Below are 22,903 nucleotides of genomic sequence, written 5' to 3' on the forward strand. Positions count from 1 at the left end.
TCCTTGGTCTTGTTGACGTTGAGAGAGAGGTTGTTGTCATGGCACCACACTGTCAGTTCTCTGACCTCCTCCCTATAAGCTGTCTCATTGTCGTCGGTGATCTGGCCAACCTCCGTCGTGTCGTCAGCAAACTTGATGATGGAGTTCGAGTCGTGCGTGTCTACATGTCAGTTCTCTGAGGGGCCATTGTGTTGAGGATCAGGGTGGCATATGTGTTGTTACCTGTCTACATGGTCGTGAGGGGCCCCCGTGTTGAGGATCAGGGTGACATATGTGTTGTTACCTATCTACATGGTCGTGAGGGGCCCCCGTGTTGAGGATCAGGGTGACATATGTGTTGTTACCTGTCTACATGGTCGTGAGGGGCCCCCGTGTTGAGGATCAGGGTGACATATGTGTTGTTACCTGTCTACATGGTCATGAGGGGCCCCCGTGTTGAGGATCAGGGTGACATATGTGTTGTTACCCACCCTTACCATCTGGGGGTGCGGCCCGTCAGGAGGTCCTGGATCCAGTTGCAGAGGGAGGTGTTCAAGTTGGAGTCCTGGGTGTCCGGGATGATGAAGTTGATGTGTGCCTTGACCAGTCTGTGTGTGTGTGTGTGTGTGTGTGTGTGTGTGTGTGTGTGTGTGTGTGTTCGTGTGTATACAGAGACCACCTTATCTGTCCAGCAGAGGGCAGAACTGGGGGACAGCAGACAAACCTTTGGTGTGATGTAGTATTCTCTGCATCAGGACGGGATACTTGGTGATCCTCTGGGTGACTAACAGAATGCACTCTGGGATACCTAGCCTCCGGACGATACTGCTACTCATCTTCTTCTTAAAAGTCACATGACAGGAAGACAGAATTGATGATGATGCAACAGTTAGATGACTAGACACAGAGATGATATGTGATGTTGGTTTAGCTGATGTCTAATGATAACGGATGCTGTAAATGAGTAGTGCACGGTAAAGTGCTCACCCTGATGAAGGCCTGGAAGCGTTTGTCTCTGGAGTGCAGCTCCTTGTAGATGTTTACGGCCTCGTTGTGACGGCTGCAGAACTTCCCGTAAACTCTCTTCATTATCGCTGCTTTGGTCCCTGAGAACTGAAAAACACATGATATGTGTTACGTTTCCTCTGTTTCTGTGCTGTGGGTTTGTGTGTGTGTGTTTCAGGAAAGGGCTTCCTTGGATTCCAAGCAGCTGATTGGTCGGCCCCATTGCTAAGTGGCCCTCTGACCCCGCCCTCTCGTCAGGGGATACAGTTGTCTTCAATTAGCTTTAAAAGCCAGTGTTCCTTTGTTAGGAAAAGAGAGCTTCTTCGTATGTGTTGTGTTGGTTGTAGGGTATAAGTTGTATGTGCTGTGTTGGTTGTAGGGTATAAGTTGTATGTGCTGTGTTGGTTGTAGGGTTGGTATAAGTTGTATGTGCTGTGTGGTTGTAGGGTTGGTATAAGTTGTATGTGCTGTGTGGTTGTAGGGTTGGTATAAGTTGTATGTGCTGTGTGGTTGTAGGGTATAAGTTGTATGTGCTGTGTGGTTGTAGGGTATAAGTTGTATGTGCTGTGTTGGTTGTAGGGTTGGTATAAGTTGTATGTGCTGTGTGGTTGTAGGGTATAAGTTGTATGTGCTGTGTGGTTGTAGGGTTGGTATAAGTTGTATGTGCTGTGTGGTTGTAGGGTTGGTATAAGTTGTATGTGCTGTGTGGTTGTAGGGTTGGTATAAGTTGTATGTGCTGTGTGGTTGTAGGGTTGGTATAAGTTGTATGTGCTGTGTGGTTGTAGGGTATAAGTTGTATGTGCTGTGTGGTTGTAGGGTTGGTATAAGTTGTATGTGCTGTGTGGTTGTAGGGTTGGTATAAGTTGTATGTGCTGTGTGGTTGTAGGGTTGGTATAAGTTGTATGTGCTGTGTGGTTGTAGGGTATAAGTTGTATGTGCTGTGTTGGTTGTAGGGTATAAGTTGTATGTGCTGTGTGGTTGTAGGGTATAAGTTGTATGTGCTGTGTGGTTGTAGGGTTGGTATAAGTTGTATGTGCTGTGTGGTTGTAGGGTTGGTATAAGTTGTATGTGCTGTGTGGTTGTAGGGTATAAGTTGTATGTGCTGTGTGGTTGTAGGGTTGGTATAAGTTGTATGTGCTGTGTTGGTTGTAGGGTATAAGTTGTATGTGCTGCTGTTGTAGGGTTGGTATAAGTTGTATGTGCTGTGTTGTTGTAGGGTTGGTATAAGTTGTATGTGCTGTGTTGGTTGTAGGGTTGGTATAAGTTGTATGTGCTGTGTTGGTTGTAGGGTATAAGTTGTATGTGCTGTGTTGGTTGTAGGGTATAAGTTGTATGTGCTGTGTGGTTGTAGGGTATAAGTTGTATGTGCTGTGTTGGTTGTAGGGTTGGTATAAGTTGTATGTGCTGTGTGGTTGTAGGGTATAAGTTGTATGTGCTGTGTTGGTTGTAGGGTTGGTATAAGTTGTATGTGCTGTGTGGTTGTAGGGTATAAGTTGTATGTGCTGTGTGGTTGTAGGGTATAAGTTGTATGTGCTGTGTGGTTGTAGGGTTGGTATAAGTTGTATGTGCTGTGTGGTTGTAGGGTATAAGTTGTATGTGCTGTGTGGTTGTAGGGTTGGTATAAGTTGTATGTGCTGTGTGGTTGTAGGGTATAAGTTGTATGTGCTGCTGTGTGGTTGTAGGGTATAAGTTGTATGTGCTGTGTGGTTGTAGGGTTGGTATAAGTTGTATGTGCTGTGTGGTTGTAGGGTTGTATAAGTTGTATGTGCTGTGTGGTTGTAGGGTATAAGTTGTATGTGCTGTGTGGTTGTAGGGTATAAGTTGTATGTGCTGTGTGGTTGTAGCTGGGGGTATAAGTTGTATGTGCTGTGTGGTTGTAGGGTGGTGTTTGTATGTGTTCTGTGTGTGGGTTTGTAGTGTTGGTATAAGTTGTATGTGCTGTGTTCTGTAGTGTGGTGTTCTGTAGTGTGGTGTTCTGTAGTGTGGTGTTCTGTAGTGTGGTGTTCTGTAGTGTGGTGTTCTGTAGTGTGGTGTGTTCTGTAGTGTGGTGTTCTGTAGTGGTGTTCTGTAGTGTGGTGTTCTGTAGTGTGGTGTTCTGTGTGTGCTGTAGTGTGTGTGTTCTGTGTGTGGTGTTCTGTGGTGTGGTGTGTGTGTGTGTGGTGTTCTGTATGTGTGTGGTGTTCTGTAGTGTGGTGTTCTGTAGTGTGGTGTTCTGTAGTGTGTGTTCTGTGTGTAGTGTTCTGTAGTGTGGTGTTCTGTAGTGTAGGTGTTCTGTGGTGTGGTGTTCTGTGGTGTGGTGTTCTGTAGTGTGGTGTTCTGTAGTGTGGTGTTCTGTGGTGTGGTGTTCTGTAGTGTGGTGTTCTGTAGGTGTGGTGTTCTGTAGTGTGGTGTTCTGTGGTGGTGGTGTTGTGGTGTTCTGTGTTGTGTTCTGTAGTGTGGTGTTCTGTAGTGTGGTGTTCTGTAGTGTGGTGTTCTGTAGTGTGGTGTAGTGTGGTGTTGTGTGGTGTAGTGTGGTGTTCTGTAGTGTGGTGTTCTGTAGTGTGGTGTTCTGTGTGGTGTTCTGTAGTGTGGTGTTCTGTAGTGTGGTGTTCTGTAGTGTGGTGTTCTGTGGTGTGGTGTTCTGTAGTGTGGTGTTCTGTAGTGTGGTGTTCTGTGGTGTGGTGTTCTGTAGTGTGGTGGTGTGGTGTTCTGTAGTGTGGTGTTCTGTAGTGTGGTGTTCTGTGTGTGGTGTTCTGTAGTGTGGTGTTCTGTAGTGTGGTGTTCTGTTCTGTGGTGTGGTGTTCTGTAGTGTGGTGTTCTGTGTTCTGTGGGTGTTCTGTGGTGTGGTGTTCTGTAGTGTGGTGTTCTGTGGTGTAGTGTGGTGTTCTGTAGTGTGGTGTTCTGTGTGTGTGGTGTTGTGTGGTGTTCTGTAGTGTGGTGTTCTGTAGTGTGGTGTTCTGTGGTGTGTGGTGTTCTGTAGTGTGGTGTTCTGTGGTGTGGTGTTCTGTGGTGTGGTGTTCTGTAGTGTGGTGTTCTGTAGTGTGGTGTTCTGTAGTGTGGTGTTCTGTAGTAGTGTTCTGGTGTTCTGTAGTGTGGTGTTCTGTGGTGTTCTGTAGTGTGGTGTTCTGTGGTGTGGTGTTCTGTGTAGTGTGGTGTTCTGTAGTGTGGTGTGGTGTTCTGTAGTGTGGTGTTCTGTAGGTGTGTGGTGTTCTGTAGTGTGGTGTTCTGTAGTGTGGTGTTCTGTGGTGTGGTGTTCTGTAGTGTGGTGTTCTAGTGTGGTGTTCTGTGGTGTTCTGTAGTGTGGTGTTCTGTAGTGTGGTGTTCTGTAGTGTGGTGTTCTGTAGTGTGGTGTTCTGTGTAGTGTGGTGTTCTGTGGTGTGGTGTTCTGTAGTGTGGTGTTCTGTAGTGTGGTGTTCTGTAGTGTGGTGTGTGGTGTTCTGTAGTGTGGTGTTCTGTAGTGTGGTGTTCTGTGGTGGTGGTGTTCTGTAGTGTGGTGTTCTGTAGTGTGTGGTGTTCTGTAGTGTGGTGTTCTGGTGTGGTGTTCTGTGGTGTGGTGTTCTGTGGTGTGTGGTGTTCTGTAGTGTGGGTGTTCTGTGGTGTGTAGTGTGGTGTTCTGTAGTGTGGTGTTCTGTGGTGTGGTGTTCTGTAGTGTGGTGTTCTGTAGTGTGGTGTTCTGTAGTGTGGTGTTCTGTAGTGTGGTGTTCTGTAGTGTGGTGTTCTGTGGTGTAGTGTAGTGTGGTGTTCTGTAGTGGTGTGTTCTGTAGTGTGGTGTGTGGTGTTGTTCTGTAGTGTGGTGTGTAGTGTGGTGTTCTGTAGTGTGGTGTTCTGTGTGGTGTTCTGTAGTGTGGTGTTCTGTAGTGTGGTGTTCTGTAGTGTGGTGTTCTGTGTAGTGTGGTGTTCTGTAGTGTGGTGTTCTGTAGTGTGGTGTTCTGTGGTGTAGTGTGGTGTTCTGTGGTGTAGTGTGGTGTTCTGTGGTGTAGTGTGGTGTTCTGTGTAGTGTGGTGTTCTGTAGTGTGGTGTTCTGTAGTGTAGTGTGGTGTTCTGTAGTGTGGTGTTCTGTAGTGTAGTGTGGTGTTCTGTGGTGTGGTGTTCTGTGGTGTTCTGTAGTGTGGTGTTCTGTAGTGTGGTGTTCTGTAGTGTGGTGTTCTGTGTGGTGTTCTGTGTGTGGTGTTCTGTAGTGTGGTGTTCTGTAGTGTGGTGTTCTGTAGTGTGTGTGTTCTGTAGTGTGGTGTTCTGTAGTGTGGTGTTCTGTAGTGTGGTGTTCTGTAGTGTAGTGTGGTGTTCTGTAGTGTAGTGTGGTGTTCTGTAGTGTGGTGTTCTGTGGTGTAGTGTGGTGTTCTGTGGTGTAGTGTGGTGTTCTGTGGTGTAGTGTGGTGTTCTAGTGTAGTGTGGTGTTCTGTAGTGTGGTGTTCTGTAGTGTGGTGTTCTGTAGTGTCTGTAGTGTGGTGTTCTGTAGTGTGGTGTTCTGTAGTGTGGTGTTCTGTAGTGTGGTGTTCTGTAGTGTGTTCTGTAGTCTGTGGTGTAGTGTGGTGTTCTGTGGTGTAGTGTGGTGTTCTGTAGTGTAGTGTGGTGTTCTGTAGTGTGGTGTAGTGTGGTGTTCTGTCTGTAGTGTGGTGTTCTGTAGTGTGGTGTTCTGTAGTGTGTGTTCTGTAGTGTGGTGTTCTGTAGTGTGGTGTTCTGTAGTGTGGTGTTCTGTAGTGTGGTGTTCTGTAGTGTGGTGTTCTGTAGTGTGGTGTTCTGTAGTGTGGTGTTCTGTAGTGTGGTGTTCTGTAGTGTGGTGTTCTGTAGTGTGGTGTCTGTGTTCTGTAGTGTGGTGTTCTGTGGTGTTCTGTAGTGTGGTGTTCTGTAGTGTGGTGTTCTGTGGTGTGGTGTTCTGTGTTCTGTAGTGTGGTGTTCTGTGTAGTGTGGTGTTCTGTAGTGTGGTGTTCTGTGGTGTAGTGTGGTGTTCTGTAGTGTGGTGTTCTGTAGTGTGGTGTTCTGTAGTGTGGTGTTCTGTAGTGTGGTGTTCTGTAGTGTGGTGTTCTGTGGTGTAGTGTGGTGTTCTGTAGTGTGGTGTTCTGTGGTGTGGTGTTAGTGTGGTGTGGTGTTCTGTGTGTGGTGTTGTAGTGTGTGTGTGGTGTTCTGTAGTGTGGTGTTCTGTAGTGTGGTGTTCTGTAGTGTAGTGTGTGGTGTTCTGTGGTGTGGTGTTCTGTAGTGTGGTGTTCTGTAGTGTGTGGTGTTCTGTAGTGTAGTGTGGTGTTCTGTAGTGTGGTGTAGTGTGGTGTTCTGTAGTGTGGTGTTCTGTGTAGTGTGGTGTTCTGTGGTGTGGTGTTCTGTAGTGTGTGTGGTGTTCTGTGGTGTGGTGTTCTGTGTAGTGTGGTGTTCTGTGGTGTGGTGTTCTGTAGTGTGGTGTTCTGTGGTGTAGTGTGGTGTTCTGTGTGTGTAGTGTAGTGTGGTGTTCTGTAGTGTGGTGTAGTGTAGTGTGGTGTAGTGTAGTGTGGTGTTCTGTAGTGTGGTGTTCTGTAGTGTAGTGTGGTGTTCTGTAGTGTGGTGTTCTGTGGTGTAGTGTGGTGTTCTGTAGTGTGGTGTGGTGTTCTGTGGTGTAGTGTGGTGTTCTGTGTGTGTGTTCTGTGTGGTGTTCTGTAGTGTAGTGTGGTGTTCTGTAGTGTGGTGTTCTGTGTAGTGTGGTGTTCTGTAGTGTGGTGTTCTGTAGTGTGGTGTTCTGTAGTGTGGTGTTCTGTAGTGTGGTGTTCTGTAGTGTGGTGTTCTGTAGTGTGGTGTGGTGTTCTGTAGTGTAGTGTGGTGTTCTGTAGTGTGGTGTTCTGTGTGTGTGGTGTTCTGTAGTGTGGTGTTCTGTAGTGTGTGGTGTTCTGTAGTGTGGTGTTCTGTAGTGTGGTGTTCTGTAGTGTGGTGTTCTGTGGTGTGGTGTTCTGTGGTGTGGTGTTCTGTGTGTAGTGTGGTGTGTAGTGTAGTGTGGTGTTCTGTAGTGTGGTGTTCTGTGGTGTGGTGTTCTGTAGTGTTCTGTAGTGTGGTGTTCTGTAGTGTGGTGTTCTGTAGTGTTCTGTAGTGTGGTGTTCTGTGGTGTGGTGTGGTGTTGTGGTGTAGTGTAGTGTGGTGTTCTGTAGTGTGGTGTTCTGTAGTGTGGTGTTCTGTGGTGTGGTGTGTAGTGTGGTGTTCTGTAGTGTGGTGTTCTGTAGTGGTGTTCTGTAGTGTGGTGTTCTGTAGTGTGGTGTTCTGTGGTGTAGTGTTCTGGTGTGGTGTTCTGTAGTGTGGTGTTCTGTAGTGTGGTGTTCTGTAGTGTGGTGTTCTGTAGTGTGTAGTGTGGTGTTCTGTAGTGTGGTGTTGGTGTTCTGTAGTGTGGTGTGTAGTGTAGTGTGGTGTTCTGTGTGTGTAGTGTGGTGTTCTGTAGTGTGTGGTGTTCTGTAGTGTGGTGTTCTGTAGTGTGGTGTGTGGTGTGGTGTTCTGTGTGTAGTGTGGTGTTCTGTAGTGTGGTGTGTAGTCTGTGTTCTGTAGTGTGGTGTTCTGTAGTGTGGTGTTCTGTAGTGTGGTGTTCTGTAGTGTAGTGTGGTGTTCTGTAGTGTAGTGTGGTGTTCTGTAGTGTGGTGTTCTGTAGTGTGGTGTTCTGTAGTGTGGTGTTCTGTAGTGTGGTGTGGTGTTCTGTAGTGTGGTGTTCTGTAGTGTGGTGTTCTGTGGTGTAGTGTGGTGTTCTGTAGTGTGGTGTTCTGTAGTGTGGTGTTCTGTAGGTGTTCTGTGGTGTAGTGTGTGTGGTGTGGTGTTCTGGTGTAGTGTGGTGTTCTGTAGTGTGGTGTTCTGTAGTGTGGTGTGGTGTTCTGTAGTGTGGTGTTCTGTAGTGTGGTGTTCTGTGTGGTGTTCTGTAGTGTGGTGTTCTGTAGTGTGGTGTTCTGTAGTGTGGTGTTCTGTGGTGTAGTGTGTGTGGTGTTCTGTGGTGTGTCTGTAGTGTAGTGTGGTGTTCTGTAGTGTGGTGTTCTGTAGTGTGGTGTTCTGTGTGTGGTGTTCTGTAGTGTGGTGTTCTGTAGTGTGGTGTTCTGTGTGTGTGTTCTGTAGTGTAGTGTGGTGTTCTGTAGTGTGGTGTTCTGTAGTGTTCTGTGTGTGTAGTGTGGTGTTCTGTAGTGTGTGGTGTTCTGTAGTGTAGTGTGGTGTTCTGTAGTGTGGTGTTCTGTAGTGTGGTGTTCTGTAGTGTGGTGTTCTGTAGTGTGGTGTTCTGTAGTGTGGTGGTGTGGTGTGGTGTTCTGTAGTGTGGTGTTCTGTAGTGTGGTGTTCTGTAGTGTGGTGTTCTGTAGTGGTGGTGTGGTGTTCTGTAGTGTGGTGTGTAGTGTGGTGTTCTGTGTGGTGTTCTGTAGTGTGGTGTTCTGTGTGTAGTGTGGTGTTCTGTGGTGTAGTGTGGTGTTCTGTAGTGTGGTGTAGTGTAGTGTTCTGTAGTGTGGTGTTCTGTGGTGTGGTGTTCTGTAGTGTGGTGTTCTGTGGTGTTCTGTGGTGGTGTTCTGTGGTGTGGTGTTCTGTAGTGTGGTGTTCTGTAGTGTGGTGTTCTGTAGTGTGGTGTTCTGTGGTGTAGTGTAGTGTGGTGTTCTGTAGTGTGGTGTTCTGTAGTGTGGTGTTCTGTAGTGTGGTGTTCTGTAGTGTGGTGTTCTGTAGTGTAGTGTGGTGTTCTGTAGTGTGGTGTTCTGTGGTGTAGTGTGGTGTTCTGTAGTGTGGTGTTCTGTAGTGTGGTGTTCTGTAGTGTAGTGTGGTGTTCTGTAGTGTGGTGTTCTGTAGTGTGGTGTTCTGTGGTGTGGTGTTCTGTGGTGTGGTGTTCTGTAGTGTGGTGTTCTGTAGTGTGGTGTTCTGTAGTGTGGTGTTCTGTAGTGTGGTGTTCTGTAGTGTAGTGTGGTGTTCTGTGGTGTAGTGTGGTGTTCTGTGGTGTAGTGTGGTGTTCTGTAGTGTGGTGTTCTGTGGTGTGTGGTGTTCTGTGTGTGGTGTTCTGTAGTGTGGTGTTCTGTAGTGTGGTGTTCTGTGGTGTGGTGTTCTGTAGTGTGGTGTTCTGTGTGGTGTTCTGTAGTGTGGTGTTCTGTAGTGTAGTGTGGTGTTCTGTAGTGTGGTGTTCTGTAGTGTGGTGTTCTGGTGTGGTGTTCTAGTGTGTGTAGTGGTGTTCTGTAGTGTAGTGTGGTGTTCTGTGGTGTAGTGTGGTGTTCTGGTGTAGTGTGGTGTTCTGTGGTGTTCTGTAGTGTAGTGTGGTGTTCTGTAGTGTCTGTGGTGTAGTGTGGTGTTCTGTAGTGTGGTGTTCTGTAGTGTGGTGTTCTGTGTGTGTGGTGTAGTGTGGTGTTCTGTAGTGTTCTGTAGTGTAGTGGTGTTCTGTAGTGTGGTGTGGTGTTCTGTAGTGTGTAGTGTGGTGTTCTCTGTAGTGTGGTGTTCTGTAGTGTGGTGTTGTGTGTTCTGTAGTGTGGTGTTCTGTAGTGTAGTGTGGTGTTCTGTAGTGTGGTGTTCTGTAGTGTGGTGTTCTGTAGTAGTGTGGTGTGTAGTGTGTGTTCTGTAGTGTGGTGTTCTGTAGTGTGGTGTTCTGTAGTGTGTAGTGTGGTGTTCTGTAGTGTGGTGTTCTGTAGTGTGGTGTTCTGTGTGTGTGGTGTAGTGTGGTGTTCTGTAGTGTGGTGTTCTGTGGTGTGTGGTGTTCTGTGGTGTGGTGTTCTGTAGTGTGGTGTTCTGTAGTGTGGTGTTCTGTGTAGTGTGGTGTTCTGTAGTGTGGTGTTCTGTGGTGTGGTGTTCTGTAGTGTGGTGTTCTGTAGTGTGGTGTTCTGTAGTGTGGTGTTCTGTAGTGTGGTGTTCTGTGGTGTGGTGTTCTGTGGTGTGGTGTTCTGTAGTGTGGTGTTCTGTGTGTAGTGTGGTGTTCTGTAGTGTGGTGTTCTGTGTGGTGTGTAGTGTGTGGTGTTCTGTTCTGTAGTGTGGTGTTCTGTAGTGTGGTGTTCTGTGGTGTAGTGTGGTGTTCTGTAGTGTAGTGTGGTGTGGTGTTAGTGTGGTGTGGTGTGGTGTTCTGTAGTGTGGTGTTCTGTAGTGTGGTGTTGGTGTAGTGTGGTGTTCTGTAGTGTGGTGTGTGGTGTTCTGTAGTGTGGTGTGTAGTGTAGTGTGGTGTTCTGTAGTGTGGTGTGGTGTTCTGTGGTGTAGTGTGGTTCTGTGTGTGTAGTGTGGTGTTCTGTAGTGTGGTGTTCTGTGGTGTAGTGTGGTGTTCTGTGGTGTAGTGTGGTGTTCTGTAGTGTGGTGTAGTGTAGTGTGGTGTTCTGTAGTGTGGTGTAGTGTAGTGTGGTGTAGTGTAGTGTGGTGTTCTGTAGTGTGGTGTTCTGTAGTGTGGTGTTCTGTAGTGTGGTGTTCTGTAGTGTGGTGTTCTGTGTGGTGTGGTGTGGTGTTGTGGTGTAGTGTGGTGTTCTGTGGTGAGTGTGGTGTTCTGTAGTGTAGTGTGGTGTTCTGTAGTGTGGTGTGGTGTTCTGTAGTGTGGTGTTCTGTAGTGTGGTGTTCTGTGGTGTTCTGTGTGGTGTTCTGTAGTGTGGTGTTCTGTAGTGTGGTGTGGTGTTCTGTAGTGTGGTGTTCTGTAGTGTGTGTGTTCTGTGGTGTGTGGTGTTCTGTAGTGTGGTGTTCTGTAGTGTGGTGTTCTGTAGTGTGGTGTTCTGTAGTGTGGTGTTCTGTAGTGTAGTGTGGTGTTCTGTGGTGTAGTGTTCTGTAGTGTGGTGTTCTGTAGTGTGTGTTCTGTAGTGTAGTGTTCTGTAGTGTGGTGTTCTGTAGTGTGGTGTTCTGTGTAGTGTGGTGTTCTGTAGTGTGTGGTGTTCTGTGGTGTAGTGTGGTGTTCTGTGGTGTGTAGTGTTGGTGTTCTGGTGTGGTGTAGTGTGGTGTTCTGTAGTGTGGTGTTCTGTAGTGTGGTGTTCTGTGGTGTGGTGTGGTGTTCTGTGGTGTAGTGTGGTGTAGTGTAGTGTGTGTAGTGTAGTGTTCTGTGGTGTGGTGTGTGGTGTTCTGTAGTGTGGTGTTCTGTAGTGTAGTGTGGTGTTCTGTGGTGTGTAGTGTGGTGTTCTGTAGTGTGGTGTGTAGTGTGGTTCTGTTGTAGTGTGGTGTTCTGTAGTGTAGTGTGGTGTTCTGTGTAGTGTGGTGTTCTGTAGTGTGGTGAGGTGTTCTGTAGTGCTGTGTTCTGTAGTGTGGTGTTCTGTAGTGTGGTGTGGTGTTCTGTAGTGTGGTGTTCTGTAGTGTGGTGTTCTGTAGTGTAGTGTGGTGTTCTGTAGTGTGGTGTTCTGTAGTGTGGTGTTCTGTAGTGTGGTGTTCTGTAGTGTAGTGTGGTGTTCTGTAGTGTGGTGTTCTGTAGTGTGGTGTTCTGTAGTGTGGTGTGTGGTGTTCTGTAGTGTAGTGTGGTGTTCTGTAGTTTAGTGTTCTGTAGTGTGGTGTGTGGTGTGGTGTCTGTAGTGTGGTGTGTGTAGTGTGTGGTGTTCTGTAGTGTGGTGTTCTGTGTGTGTGGTGTTCTCCAGTGTGGTGTTCTGTAGTGTGGTGTTCTGTGAGTGTGGTGTGTAGTGTGGTGTTCTGTAGTGTGGTGTTCTGTGGTGTAGTGTGGTGTTCTGTGTGGTGTTCTGTAGTGTGGTGTTCTGTAGTGTGGTGTTCTGTGGTGTAGTGTGGTGTTCTGGTAGTGTGGTGTTCTGTAGTGGTGTTCTGTAGTGTGGTGTTCTGTAGTGTGGTGTTCTGTGGTGTGGTGTTCTGTAGTGTGGTGTTCTGTAGTGTAGTGTTCTGTGGTGTGGTGTTCTGTGGTGTGGTGTTCTGTAGTGTGGTGTTCTGTAGTGTGGTGTTCTGTAGTGTGGTGTTCTGTAGTGTGGTGTTCTGTGGTGTGGTGTAGTGTAGTGTGGTGTAGTGTAGTGTGGTGTTCTGTAGTGTGGTGTTCTGTAGTGTGGTGTTCTGTAGTGTGGTGTTCTGTGGTGTTCTGTAGTGTGGTGTTCTGTGGTGTAGTGTGGTGTTCTGTAGTGTAGTGTGGTGTTCTGTAGTGTAGTGTGGTGTTCTGTAGTGTAGTGTGGTGTTCTGTAGTGTAGTGTGGTGTTCTGTAGTGTGGTGTTCTGTAGTGTGGTGTTCTGTAGTGTGGTGTTCTGTAGTGTAGTGTGGTGTTCTGTAGTGTGGTGTTCTGTAGTGTGGTGTTCTGTAGTGTGGTGTTGTGTGTTCTGTTCTGTAGTGTGGTGTGTAGTGTGTGGTGTGTAGTGTGGTGTTCTGTAGTGTGGTGTTCTGTAGTGTAGTGTGGTGTTCTGTAGTGTGGTGTTCTGTGGTGTTAGTGTGGTGTTGTTCTGTGTGTAGTGTGGTGTTCTGTAGTGTGGTGTTCTGTAGTGTGGTGTTCTGTAGTGTGGTGTTGTGGTGTAGTGTGGTGTTCTGTAGTGGTGTAGTGTGGTGTCTGTGGTGTGGTGTGTAGTGCAGTGTGGTGTGTGTTCTGTAGTAGTTCTGTAGTGTGGTGTTCTGTAGTGTGGTGTAGTGTAGTGTGGTGTTCTGGTGTGGTGTTCTGTGGTGTAGTGTGGTGTTCTGTGGTGTAGTGTGGTGTGTCTGTAGTGTGGTGTTCTGTGGTGTAGTGTGGTGTTCAGTGTGTGTTCTGTAGTGTGGTGTTCTGTGTAGTGTGGTGTTCTGTAGTGTGGTGTGGTGTTCTGTAGTGTGGTGTTCTGTAGTGTGGTGTTCAGTGTGGTGTTCTGTAGTGTGGTGTTGTAGTGTGGTGTGTAGTGTGGTGTTCTGTAGTGTGTAGTGGTGTTCTGTAGTGTGGTGTTCTGTAGTGTAGGTGTGTAGTGTAGTGTGGTGTTCTGTAGTGTGTGTGTAGTGTGTTCTGTAGTGTGGTGTTCTGTAGTGTGGTGTTCTGTAGTGTAGTGGTGTTCTGTAGTGTAGTGTGGTGTTCTGTGGTGTAGTGTGGTGTTCTGTGGTGTAGTGTGGTGTTCTGTAGTGTGGTGTTCTGTGGTGTAGTGTGGTGTTCTGTGGTGTAGTGTGGTGTTCTGTAGTGTGGTGTAGTGTAGTGTGGTGTAGTGTAGTGTGGTGTAGTGTAGTGTGGTGTTCTGTGTGGTGTTAGTGTGGTGTTCTGTAGTGTGGTGTCTGTAGTGTGGTTCTGTAGTGTGTTCTGTAGTGTAGTGTGTAGTGTGGTGTTCTGTAGTGTGGTGTTCTGTGGTGTGGTGTTCTGTAGTGTTCTGTGTTCTGTGGTAGTGTGGTGTTAGTGTGTGGTGTTCTGTGTAGTGTGGTGTTCTGTAGTGTGGTGTTCTGTAGTGTGGTGTTCTGTAGTGTGGTGTTCTGTGTAGTGTGGTGTGTAGTGTGTTGTGGTGTGTGTGTTCTGTAGTGTGGTGTTCTGTGGTGTAGTGTGGTGTTCTGTGGTGTAGTGTGGTGTTCTGTAGTGTAGTGTGGTGTTCTGTAGTGTGGTGTTCTGTAGTGTAGTGTGGTGTTCTGTAGTGTAGTGTGGTGTTCTGTAGTGTAGTGTGTAGTGTGGTGTAGTGGTGTCTGTGTAGTGTGGTGTTCTGTAGTGTAGTGTGGTGTTCTGTAGTGTGGTGTTCTGTAGTGTGGTGTTCTGTAGTGTGGTGTTCTGTAGTGTGGTGTTCTGTGTAGTGTGGTGTTCTGTAGTGTAGTGTGGTGTTCTGTAGTGTAGTGTGGTGTTCTGTAGTGTAGTGTGGTGTTCTGTAGTGTGGTGTTCTGTAGTGTAGTGTGGTGTTCTGTAGTGTGGTGTTCTGTAGTGTGGTGTTCTGTAGTGTAGTGTGGTGTTCTGTAGTGTAGTGTGGTGTTCTGTAGTGTGGTGTTCTGTAGTGTAGTGTAGTGTGTTCTGTAGTGTGGTGTTGTAGTGTGGTGTGGTGTTCTGTGGTGTGTGGTGTTCTGTAGTGTGGTGTTCTGTAGTGTAGTGGTGTTCTGTAGTGTGGTGTGGTGTTCTGTGGTGTAGTGTGGTGTTCTGTGGTGTAGTGTGGTGTTCTGTGGTGTCTGTAGTGTGGTGTTCTGTAGTGTAGTGTGGTGTTCTGTAGTGTGGTGTAGTGTTCTCCAGTGTGGTGTTCTGTAGTGTGGTGTTCTGTAGTGTAGTGTGGTGTTCTGTGTTCTGTAGTGTGGTGTGTAGTGTGGTGTTCTGCAGTGTAGTGTGGTGTTCTGTAGTGTGGTGTTCTGTAGTGTATGTTCTGTAGTGTGGTGTTCTGTGTAGTGTGTGTTCTAGTGTGGTGTTCTGTAGTGTGGTGTTCTGTAGTGTAGTGTGGTGTTCTGTAGTGTAGTGGGTGTTCTGTAGTGTGTGTTCTGTGTAGTGTGGTGTTCTGTAGTGTAGTGTGGTGTTCTGTGTGGTGTGTAGTGTGGTGTTCTGTGGTGTAGTGTGGTGTGTCTGTGGTGTTCTGTGTGGTGTTCTGTAGTAGTGTGGTGTTCTGTGTGGTGTAGTGTGGTGTTCTGTAGTGTGTGTGTGGTGTAGTGTTCTGTAGTGTGGTGTTCTGTGTAGTGTGGTGTTCTGTAGTGTGGTGTTCTGTAGTGTGGTGTTCTGTGGTGTGGTGTGTAGTGTGTTCTGTGTGTGGTGTTCTGTAGTGTGGTGTTCTGTAGTGTGGTGTTCTGTGGTGTGGTGTGGTGTAGTGTGGTGTAGTGTGGTGTGGGTGTAGTGTGGTGTTCTGTAGTGTGTGTTCTGTGGTGTAGTGTGGTGTTCTGTAGTGTAGTGTGGTGTTCTGTAGTGTAGTGTGGTGTTCTGTGTGGTGTAGTGTGGTGTTCTGTGTAGTGTGGTGTTCTGTGGTGTAGTGTGGTGTTCTGTGTAGTGTGGTGTTCTGTGGTGTTGGTGTTCTGTAGTGTGGTGTTCTGTAGTGTAGTGTGGTGTTCTGTAGTGTGGTGTTCTGTAGTGTGGTGTTCTGTAGTGTGGTGTTCTGTAGTGTGTGTGGTGTTCTGTAGTGTGGTGTTCTGTGGTGTTCTAGTGTGGTGTTCTGTGAGTGTGGTGTTCTGTAGTGTGGTGTTCTGTGGTGTAGTGTGGTGTTCTGTAGTGTGTTCTGTGTTCTGTAGTGTGGTGTTCTGTAGTGTAGTGTGGTGTTCTGTAGTGTAGTGTGGTGTTCTGTAGTGTGGTGTTCTGTAGTGTGAGTGTGTAGTGTGTGTTCTGTTCTGTGTGGTGTTCTGTGTGTAGTGTGGTGTTCTGTGGTGTGTAGTGTGGTGTTCTGTAGTGTAGTGTGGTGTTCAGGTGTAGTGTAGTGTGGTGTTCTGTGGTGTTCTGTAGTGTGGTGTTCTGTAGTGTGGTGTTCTGTAGTGTGGTGTTCTGTAGTGTAGTGTGGTGTTCTGTAGTGTGGTGTTCTGTAGTGTGGTGTTCTGTAGTGTGGTGTTCTGTAGTGTAGTGTGGTGTTCTGTGGTGTAGTGTGGTGTTCTGTAGTGTAGTGTTCTGTAGTGTAGTGTTCTGTAGTGTGGTGTTCTGTGGTGTGGTGTTCTGTAGTGTGGTGTTCTGTGGTGTGGTGTTCTGTGGTGTGGTGTTCTGTAGTGTGGTGTTCTGTAGTGTGGTGTTCTGTAGTGTGGTGTTCTAGTGTAGTGTGGTGTGTAGTGTGTGTGGTGTAGTGGTCTGTGTAGTGTGGTGTTCTGTGTAGTGTGGTGTTCTGTAGTGTAGTGTGGTGGTGTAGTGTGGTGTTCTGTAGTGTAGTGTGGTGTTCTGTAGTGTGGTGTTCTGTAGTGGTGTTCTGTAGTGTGGTGTTCTGTAGTGTGGTGTTCTGTGTAGTGTGGTGTTCTGTAGTGTGGTAGTGTAGTGTGGTGTTCTGTGGTGTAGTGTAGTGTGGTGTTCTGTAGTGTAGTGTGGTGTAGTGTAGTGTGGTGTGGTGTTCTGTGGTGTAGTGTGGTGTTCTGTGGTGTAGTGTGGTGTTCTGTTCTGTAGTGTGGTGTTCTGTGGTGTGGTGTTCTGTGTAGTGTGGTGTTCTGTAGTGTAGTGTGGTGTTCTGTGGTGTAGTGTGGTGTTCTGTAGTGTGGTGTTCTGTAGTGTGGTGTTCTGTAGTGTGGTGTTCTGTAGTGTGGTGTTCTGTAGTGTGGTGTGGTGTTCTGTAGTGTGGTGTTCTGTAGTGTGGTGTTCTGTAGTGTGGTGTTCTGTAGTGTGGTGTTCTGTGGTGTAGTGTGGTGTTCTGTGGTGTAGTGTGGTGTTCTGTAGTGTAGTGTGGTGTTCTGTGGTGTAGTGTGGTGTTCTGTGGTGTAGTGTGGTGTTCTGTAGTGTAGTGTGGTGTTCTGTGGTGTAGTGTGGTGTGTGAGTGTGGTGTTCTGTGTGTGTAGTGTGGTGTTCTGTGGTGTGTAGTGTGGTGTTCTGTGGTGTTCTGTAGTGTGGTGTTCTGTGGTGTAGTGTGGTGTTCTGTAGTGTAGTGTGGTGTTCTGTAGTGTAGTGTGGTGTTCTGTAGTGTGGTGTTCTGTGTAGTGTGGTGTTCTCAGTGTGTTCTGTAGTGCTGGTGTTCTGTGTGGTGTTCTGTAGTGTAGTGTGGTGTTCTGTAGTGTGGTGTTCTGTAGTGTGGTGTTCTGTAGTGTGGTGTTCTGTGTGGTGTGGTGTTCTGTGGTGTAGTGTGGTGTTCTGTAGTGTAGTGTGGTGTTCTGTAGTGTGTGTTCTGTAGTGTGTTCTGTGTTCTGTATGTGGTGTTCTGTAGTGTGGTGTTCTGTAGTGTGGTGTTCTGTAGTGTTGTGTGAGTGTGTAGTGTGGTGTTCTGTAGTGGTGTAGTGTAGTGTGGTGTTCTGTGGTGTAGTGTGGTGTTCTGTGGTGTAGTGTGGTGTTCTGTAGTGTAGTGTGGTGTTCTGTAGTGTAGTGTGGTGTTCTGGTGTAGTGTGGTGTTCTGTAGTGTAGTGTGGTGTTCTGTGGTGTGTTCTGTGTGTGGTGTTCTGTGTAGTGTGGTGTTCTGTAGTGTAGTGTGGTGTTCTGTAGTGGTGTTCTAGTGTAGTGTGGTGTTCTGTAGTGTAGTGTGGTGTTCTGTAGTGTGGTGTTCTGTAGTTTGGTGTTCTGTAGTGTGGTGTTCTGTAGTGTAGTGTGGTGTTCTGTAGTGTAGTGTCGTGTTCTGTGGTGTAGTGTGGTGTTCTGTAGTGTAGTGTGGTGTTCTGTAGTGTAGTGTGGTGTTCTGTAGTGTGGTGTTCTGTATTGCTGTGTTCTGTAGTGTGGTGTTCTGTAGTGTAGTGTGGTGTTCTGTAGTGTGGTGTTCTGTGTGGTGTTCTGTAGTGTGGTGTTCTGTAGTGTAGTGTGGTGTTCTGTAGTGTAGTGTGGTGTTCTGTAGTGTGTGGTGTTCTGTAGTGTGGTGTTCTGTAGTGTAGTGTGGTGTTCTGTAGTGTAGTGTGGTGTTCTGTAGTGTGGTGTTCTGTAGTGTAGTGTGGTGTTCTGTAGTGTGGTGTTCTGGTGTTCTGTAGTGTGGTGTGGTGTTCTGTAGTGTGGTGTTCTGTAGTGTGGTGTTCTGTGGTGTAGTGTGGTGTTCTGTAGTGTGGTGTAGTGTAGTGTGGTGTTCTGTAGTGTGGTGTAGTGTAGTGTGGTGTTCTGTAGTGTAGTGTAGTGTGGTGTTCTGTAGTGTGGTGTAGTGTAGTGTGGTGTAGTGTAGTGTGGTGTGGTGTTCTGTGGTGTAGTGTGGTGTTCTGTGGTGTAGTGTGGTGTTCTGTAGTGTGGTGTTCTGTGGTGTAGTGTGGTGTTCTGTGGTGTTCTGTGTGTAGTGTGGTGTTCTGTAGTGTGGTGTAGTGTGGTGTTCTGTAGTGTGGTGTTCTGTAGTGTGGTGTTCTGTAGTGTGGTGTTCTGTAGTGTGGTGTTCTGTAGTGTGGTGTTCTGTAGTGTGGTGTTCTGTAGTGTGGTGTTCTGTAGTGTGGTGTTCTGTGGTGTAGTGTGGTGTTCTGTGGTGTAGTGTGGTGTTCTGTGGTGTGTAGTGTGGTGTTCTGTAGTGTGGTGTTCTGTAGTGTGGTGTTCTGTAGTGTAGTGTGGTGTTCTGTAGTGTAGTGTGGTGTTCTGTAGTGTAGTGTGGTGTTCTGTAGTGTAGTGTGGTGTTCTGTAGTGTGGTGTTCTGTAGTGTGGTGTTCTGTAGTGTAGTGTGGTGTTCTGTAGTGTGTGGTGTTCTGTAGTGTGGTGTTCTGTAGTGTGTGTTCTGGTGTTCTGTAGTGTGTGTTCTGTAGTGTGGTGTTCTGTAGTGTGGTGTGTAGTGTGGTGTTCTGTGTAGTGTGGTGTTCTGTAGTGTGGTGTTCTGTAGTGTGGTGTTCTGTAGTGTGGTGTTCTGGTGTTCTGTGTGTTCTGTAGTGTGGTGTTCTGTGGTGTAGTGTGGTGTTCTGTAGTGTAGTGTGGTGTTCTGTGGTGTAGTGTGGTGTTCTGTAGTGTGGTGTAGTGTGTGTTCTGTAGTGTGGTGTTCTGTGGTGTCTGTGGTGTTCTGTGGTGTAGTGTGGTGTTCTGTTAGTGTGGTGTTCTGTAGTGTAGTGTGGTGTTCTGTAGTGTGGTGTTCTGTAGTGTGGTGTTCTGTAGTGTGGTGTTCTGTAGTGTAGTGTTCTGTAGTGTGGTGTTCTGTAGTGTGGTGTTCTGTAGTGTGGTGTAGTGTGGTGTTCTGTGGTGTAGTGTGGTGTTCTGTGTTAGTGTGGTGTTCTGTGTGGTGTTGTGGTGTAGTGTGGTGTTCTGTAGTGTGGTGTTCTGTAGTGTAGTGTTGTTCTGTAGTGTAGTGGTGTTCTGTGTTCTAGTGTGGTGTTCTGTAGTGTGGTGTTCTGTAGTGTGGTGTTCTGTGTAGTGTGGTGTTCTGTAGTGTGGTGTGTGGTGTTCTGTAGTGTGGTGTTCTGTAGTGTAGTGTGGTGTTCTGTTCTGTGGTGTGGTGTGTGGTGTTCTGTAGTGTAGTGTGGTGTTCTGTAGTGTAGTGTGGTGTTCTAGTGTGGTGTTCTGTAGTGTGGTGGTGTTCTGTAGTGTGGTGTTCTGTAGTGTAGTGTTCTGTAGTGTGGTGTTCTGTGGTGTGTAGTGTGGTGTTCTGTAGTGTGGTGTTCTGTAGTGTGGTGTTCTGTGGTGTAGTGTGGTGTTCTGTGTGTGGTGTTCTGTAGTGTGGTGTTCTGTAGTGTGGTGTTCTGTAGTGTGGTGTTCTGTAGTAGTGTGGTGTGGTGTTGTAGTGTGGTGTTCTGTAGTGTGGTGTTCTGTGGTGTAGTGTGGTGTTCTGTGGTGTGTAGTGTGGTGTTCTGTAGTGTGGTGTGTAGTGTGGTGTTCTGTAGTGTGTAGTTGTGGTGTTCTGTAGTGTAGTGTGGTGTTCTGTAGTGTGGTGTTCTGTGGTGTGGTGTTCTGTAGTGTGGTGTTCTGTAGTGTAGTGTGGTGTTCTGTAGTGTAGTGTGGTGTTCTGTAGTGTGGTGTGTGGTGTGGTGTAGTGGTGGTGTGTGTGTGTGTAGTGTGGTGTTCTGGTGTCTCCAGTGTGGTGTTCTGTAGTGGTGTTCTAGTGTGGTGTTCTGTAGTGTGGTGTTCTGCAGTGTGGTGTTCTGTAGTGTGGTGTTGGTGTAGTGTGGTGTAGTGTGGTAGTGTGGTGTTCTGTAGTGTGTGTGTTCTGGTGTAGTGTGGTGTTCTGTAGTGTGTGTTCTGGTGTAGTGTGGTGTTCTGTAGTGTGGTGTTCTGTGTGTAGTGTTCTGTGGTGTGTGTGTGTTGTTCTGTAGTGTGTGTTCTGTAGTGTGGTGTTCTGTAGTGTAGTGTGGTGTTCTGTAGTGGTGTTCTGTGTGGTGTTCTGTGTAGTGTGGTGTTCTGTAGTGTAGTGTGGTGTTCTGTAGTGTGTGTGGTGTTCTAGTGTGGTGTTCTGTAGTGTGGTGTTCTGTGTGTGTGTAGTGTGGTGTTCTGTAGTGTAGTGTGTGTGGTGTAGTGTGGTGTTCTGTAGTGTGGTGTTCTGTAGTGTGGTGTTCTGTAGTGTAGTGTGGTGTTCTGTAGTGTGGTGTGTAGTGTAGTGTGGTGTTCTGTAGTGTGGTGTTCTGTGGTGTAGTGTGGTGTTCTGTAGTGTGGTGTAGTGTGGTGTTCTGTGGTGTAGTGTGGTGTTCTGTGTAGTGTGGTGTTCTGTAGTGTGGTGTGGTGTTCTGTAGTGTGTGGTGTTCTGTGGTGTTCTGTAGTGTGGTGTTCTGTAGTGTGGTGTTCTGTAGTGTGGTGTTCTGTAGTGTGGTGTTCTGTAGTGTGGTGTTCTGTAGTGTAGTGTGGTGTTCTGTAGTGTAGTGTGGTGTTCTGTAGTGTGGTGTTCTGTAGTGTAGTGTGGTGTTCTGTAGTGTGGTGTTCTGTAGTGTGGTGTTCTGTAGTGTGTGGTGTTCTGTAGTGTGGTGTTCTGTAGTGTGGTGTTCTGTAGTGTAGTGTGGTGTTCTGTAGTGTGGTGTGTAGTGTGGTGTTCTGTGTGTGGTGTTCTGTAGTGTGTGTTCTGTAGTGTAGTGTTCTGTGGTGGTGTTCTGTAGTGTGGTGTTCTGTAGTGTGGTGTTCTGGTGTGTGGTGTTCTGTGGTGTTCTGTAGTGTAGTGTGGTGTTCTGTAGTGGTGTGGTGTTCTGTAGTGTGGTGTTCTGTGGTGTAGTGTGGTGTTCTGTGGTGTAGTGTGGTGTTCTGTAGTGTGGTGTTCTGTGGTGTAGTGTGGTGTTCTGTAGTGTAGTGTGGTGTTCTGTGGTGTAGTGTGGTGTTCTGTAGTGTAGTGTGGTGTTCTGTAGTGTAGTGTGGTGTTCTGTAGTGTAGTGTTCTGTAGTGTGTGTTCTGTAGTGTGGTGTTCTGTAGTGTGGTGTGGTGTGGTGTTCTGTAGTGTAGTGTGTGTGGTGTTCTGTAGTGTAGTGTGGTGTTCTGTGGTGTAGTGTGTTCTGTAGTGTAGTGTGGTGTTCTGTAGTGTGGTGTTCTGTGGTGTAGTGTGGTGTTCTGTAGTGTAGTGTGGTGTTCTGTGGTGTAGTGTGGTGTTCTGTGGTGTAGTGTGGTGTGTGGTGTAGTGTAGTGTGGTGTTCTGTAGTGTGTGTGGTGTTCTGTAGTGTGTGTGGTGTTCTGTAGTGTGGTGTGTGTGGTTCTGTAGTGTAGTGTGGTGTTCTGTAGTGTAGTGTGGTGTTCTGTAGTGTAGTGTGGTGTTCTGTAGTGTGGTGTTCTGTGTAGTGTGGTGTTCTGTAGTGTGGTGTTCTGTAGTGTGGTGTTCTGTAGTGTGGTGTTCTGTGGTGTAGTGTGGTGTTCTGTGGTGTAGTGTGGTGTTCTGTAGTGTGGTGTTCTGTAGTGTGGTGTTCTGTGTGGTGTTCTGTAGTGTAGTGTGTGTGTGTTCTGTAGTGTGGTGTTCTGTTGTGTGTGTGTGGTGTTCTGTGGTGTAGTGTGGTGTTCTGTGGTGTAGTGTGGTGTAGTGTAGTGTGGTGTTCTAGTGTAGTGTGGTGTTCTGTGGTGTAGTGTGGTGTTCTGTGGTGTAGTGTGTTCTGTAGTGTGGTGTTCTAGTGTGGTGTTCTGTAGTGTGGTGTTCTGTAGTGTAGTGTGGTGTTCTGTAGTGTGGTGTGTAGTGTGGTGTTCTGTAGTGTAGTGTGGTGTTCTGTAGTGTGGTGTTCTGTAGTGTGGTGTTCTGTAGTGTGGTGTTCTGTAGTGTAGTGTGGTGTTCTGTAGTGTAGTGTGGTGTTCTGTAGTGTGGTGTTCTGTAGTGTAGTGTAGTGTGATGTTCTGTAGTGTGGTGTTCTGTAGTGTGGTGTTCTGTGGTGTAGTGTGGTGTTCTGTGGTGTTCTGTGGTGTAGTGTGGTGTTCTGTGGTGTAGTGTGGTGTTCTGTGGTGTAGTGTGGTGTTCTGTAGTGTAGTGTGGTGTTCTGTAGTGTAGTGTGGTGTTCTGTAGTGTAGTGTGGTGTTCTGTAGTGTGGTGTTCTGTAGTGTGGTGTTCTGTAGTGTAGTGTGGTGTTCTGTAGTGTGGTGTTCTGTAGTTTGGTGTTCTGTAGTGTGGTGTTCTGTAGTGTAGTGTGGTGTTCTGTAGTGTAGTGTGGTGTTCTGTAGTGTGGTGTTCTGTAGTGTAGTGTAGTGTGATGTTCTGTAGTGTGGTGTTCTGTAGTGTAGTGTGGTGTTCTGTAGTGTGGTGTTCTGTAGTGTAGTGTAGTGTGATGTTCTGTACTGTGGTGTTCTGTAGTTTGGTGTTCTGTAGTGTGGTGTTCTGTAGTGTAGTGTGATGTTCTGTAGTGTGGTGTTCTGTAGTGTAGTGTAGTGTGATGTTCTGTAGTGTGGTGTTCTGTAGTGTGGTGTTCTGTGGTGTAGTGTGGTGTTCTGTAGTGTGGGCTCTCTCCCTCCTCTAACCTGTGTCTCCAGGATGTCTCCTATCTTGTTGATGATGAATCCTCTGTCCTCTCCCTCCTGCTGGCTCTCTCTCTTCCTCTCCAGGAGACGTGTCAGGAAGGAGGCGTGAAGGTCCAGGAGCTCCCCCAGGGCAGGGAACAGCCTGTCTACTGTTTGAGGTTCCAGCTGCAGCTCCTTCACCAGACCCTTACTGTACACCTCCATCATGATCAGCAGGGTCCTCACGTGGTGCATCTCTGTCTGCATCAACTCTGGAGGAGGGGAGGGGTTAAAGGTTAGGAGGGGGAGATACAGGGAGGGGTTAAAGGTTAGGAGGAGGAGATACAGGGAGGGGTTAAAGGTTAGGAGGGGGAGATACAGGGAGGGGGAGATACAGGGAGGGGAGATACAGGGAGGGGGAGATACAGGGAGGGGTTAAAGGTTAGGAGGGGGAGATACAGGAGGAGGAGATACAGGGAGGGGTTAAAGGTTAGGAGGGGGAGATACAGGGAGGGGGAGATACAGGGAGGGTTAAGGTTAGGAGGGAGATACAGGGAGGGGTTAAAGGTTAGGAGGGGGACATACAGGGAGGGGTTAAAGGTTAGGAGGAGGAGATACAGGGAGGGGTTAAAGGTTAGGGGGGGAGATACAGGGAGGGGTTAAAGGTTAGGAGGGGGAGATACAGGGAGGGGTTAAGGTTAGGAGGGAGATACAGGGGGAGGGGTTAAAGGTTAGGAGGGGGAAATACAGGGAGGAGGAGATACAGGAGGGGTTAAAGGTTAGGAGGGGGAGATACAGGGAGGGGTTAAAGGTTAGGAGGGGAGATACAGGGAGGGGTTAAGGTTA

The 22,903-nt window shown here is 47.5% G+C and overlaps 1 protein-coding gene across 2 annotated transcripts in view; it reads right to left on the reverse strand.

Annotated features, from left to right (window-relative positions):
* Positions 1–209: 209 nt before the first annotated feature.
* The window catches only part of LOC135559535 (A-kinase anchor protein 13-like), a 58,296-nt gene continuing 35,602 nt past the window's right edge, over positions 210–22,903 (reverse strand). The window contains exons 8-10 of one of the 2 annotated variants that reach the window (XM_065015364.1): positions 22,079–22,329; positions 967–1,092; positions 210–818 (exon numbers count right to left, since the gene is read on the reverse strand). In XM_065015364.1, the coding sequence (XP_064871436.1) occupies positions 660–818; positions 967–1,092; positions 22,079–22,329 (536 nt within the window). In that variant the 3' untranslated portion in view covers positions 210–659. Of the gene's footprint in view, positions 822–966; positions 1,093–22,078; positions 22,330–22,903 lie in introns of both variants that reach the window. The other variant, XM_065015363.1, reaches the window with a different exon arrangement.

This window comes from Oncorhynchus nerka, unplaced genomic scaffold (genome assembly GCF_034236695.1).
Source record: "Oncorhynchus nerka isolate Pitt River unplaced genomic scaffold, Oner_Uvic_2.0 unplaced_scaffold_1482, whole genome shotgun sequence".
NCBI lineage: Eukaryota > Metazoa > Chordata > Actinopteri > Salmoniformes > Salmonidae > Oncorhynchus > Oncorhynchus nerka.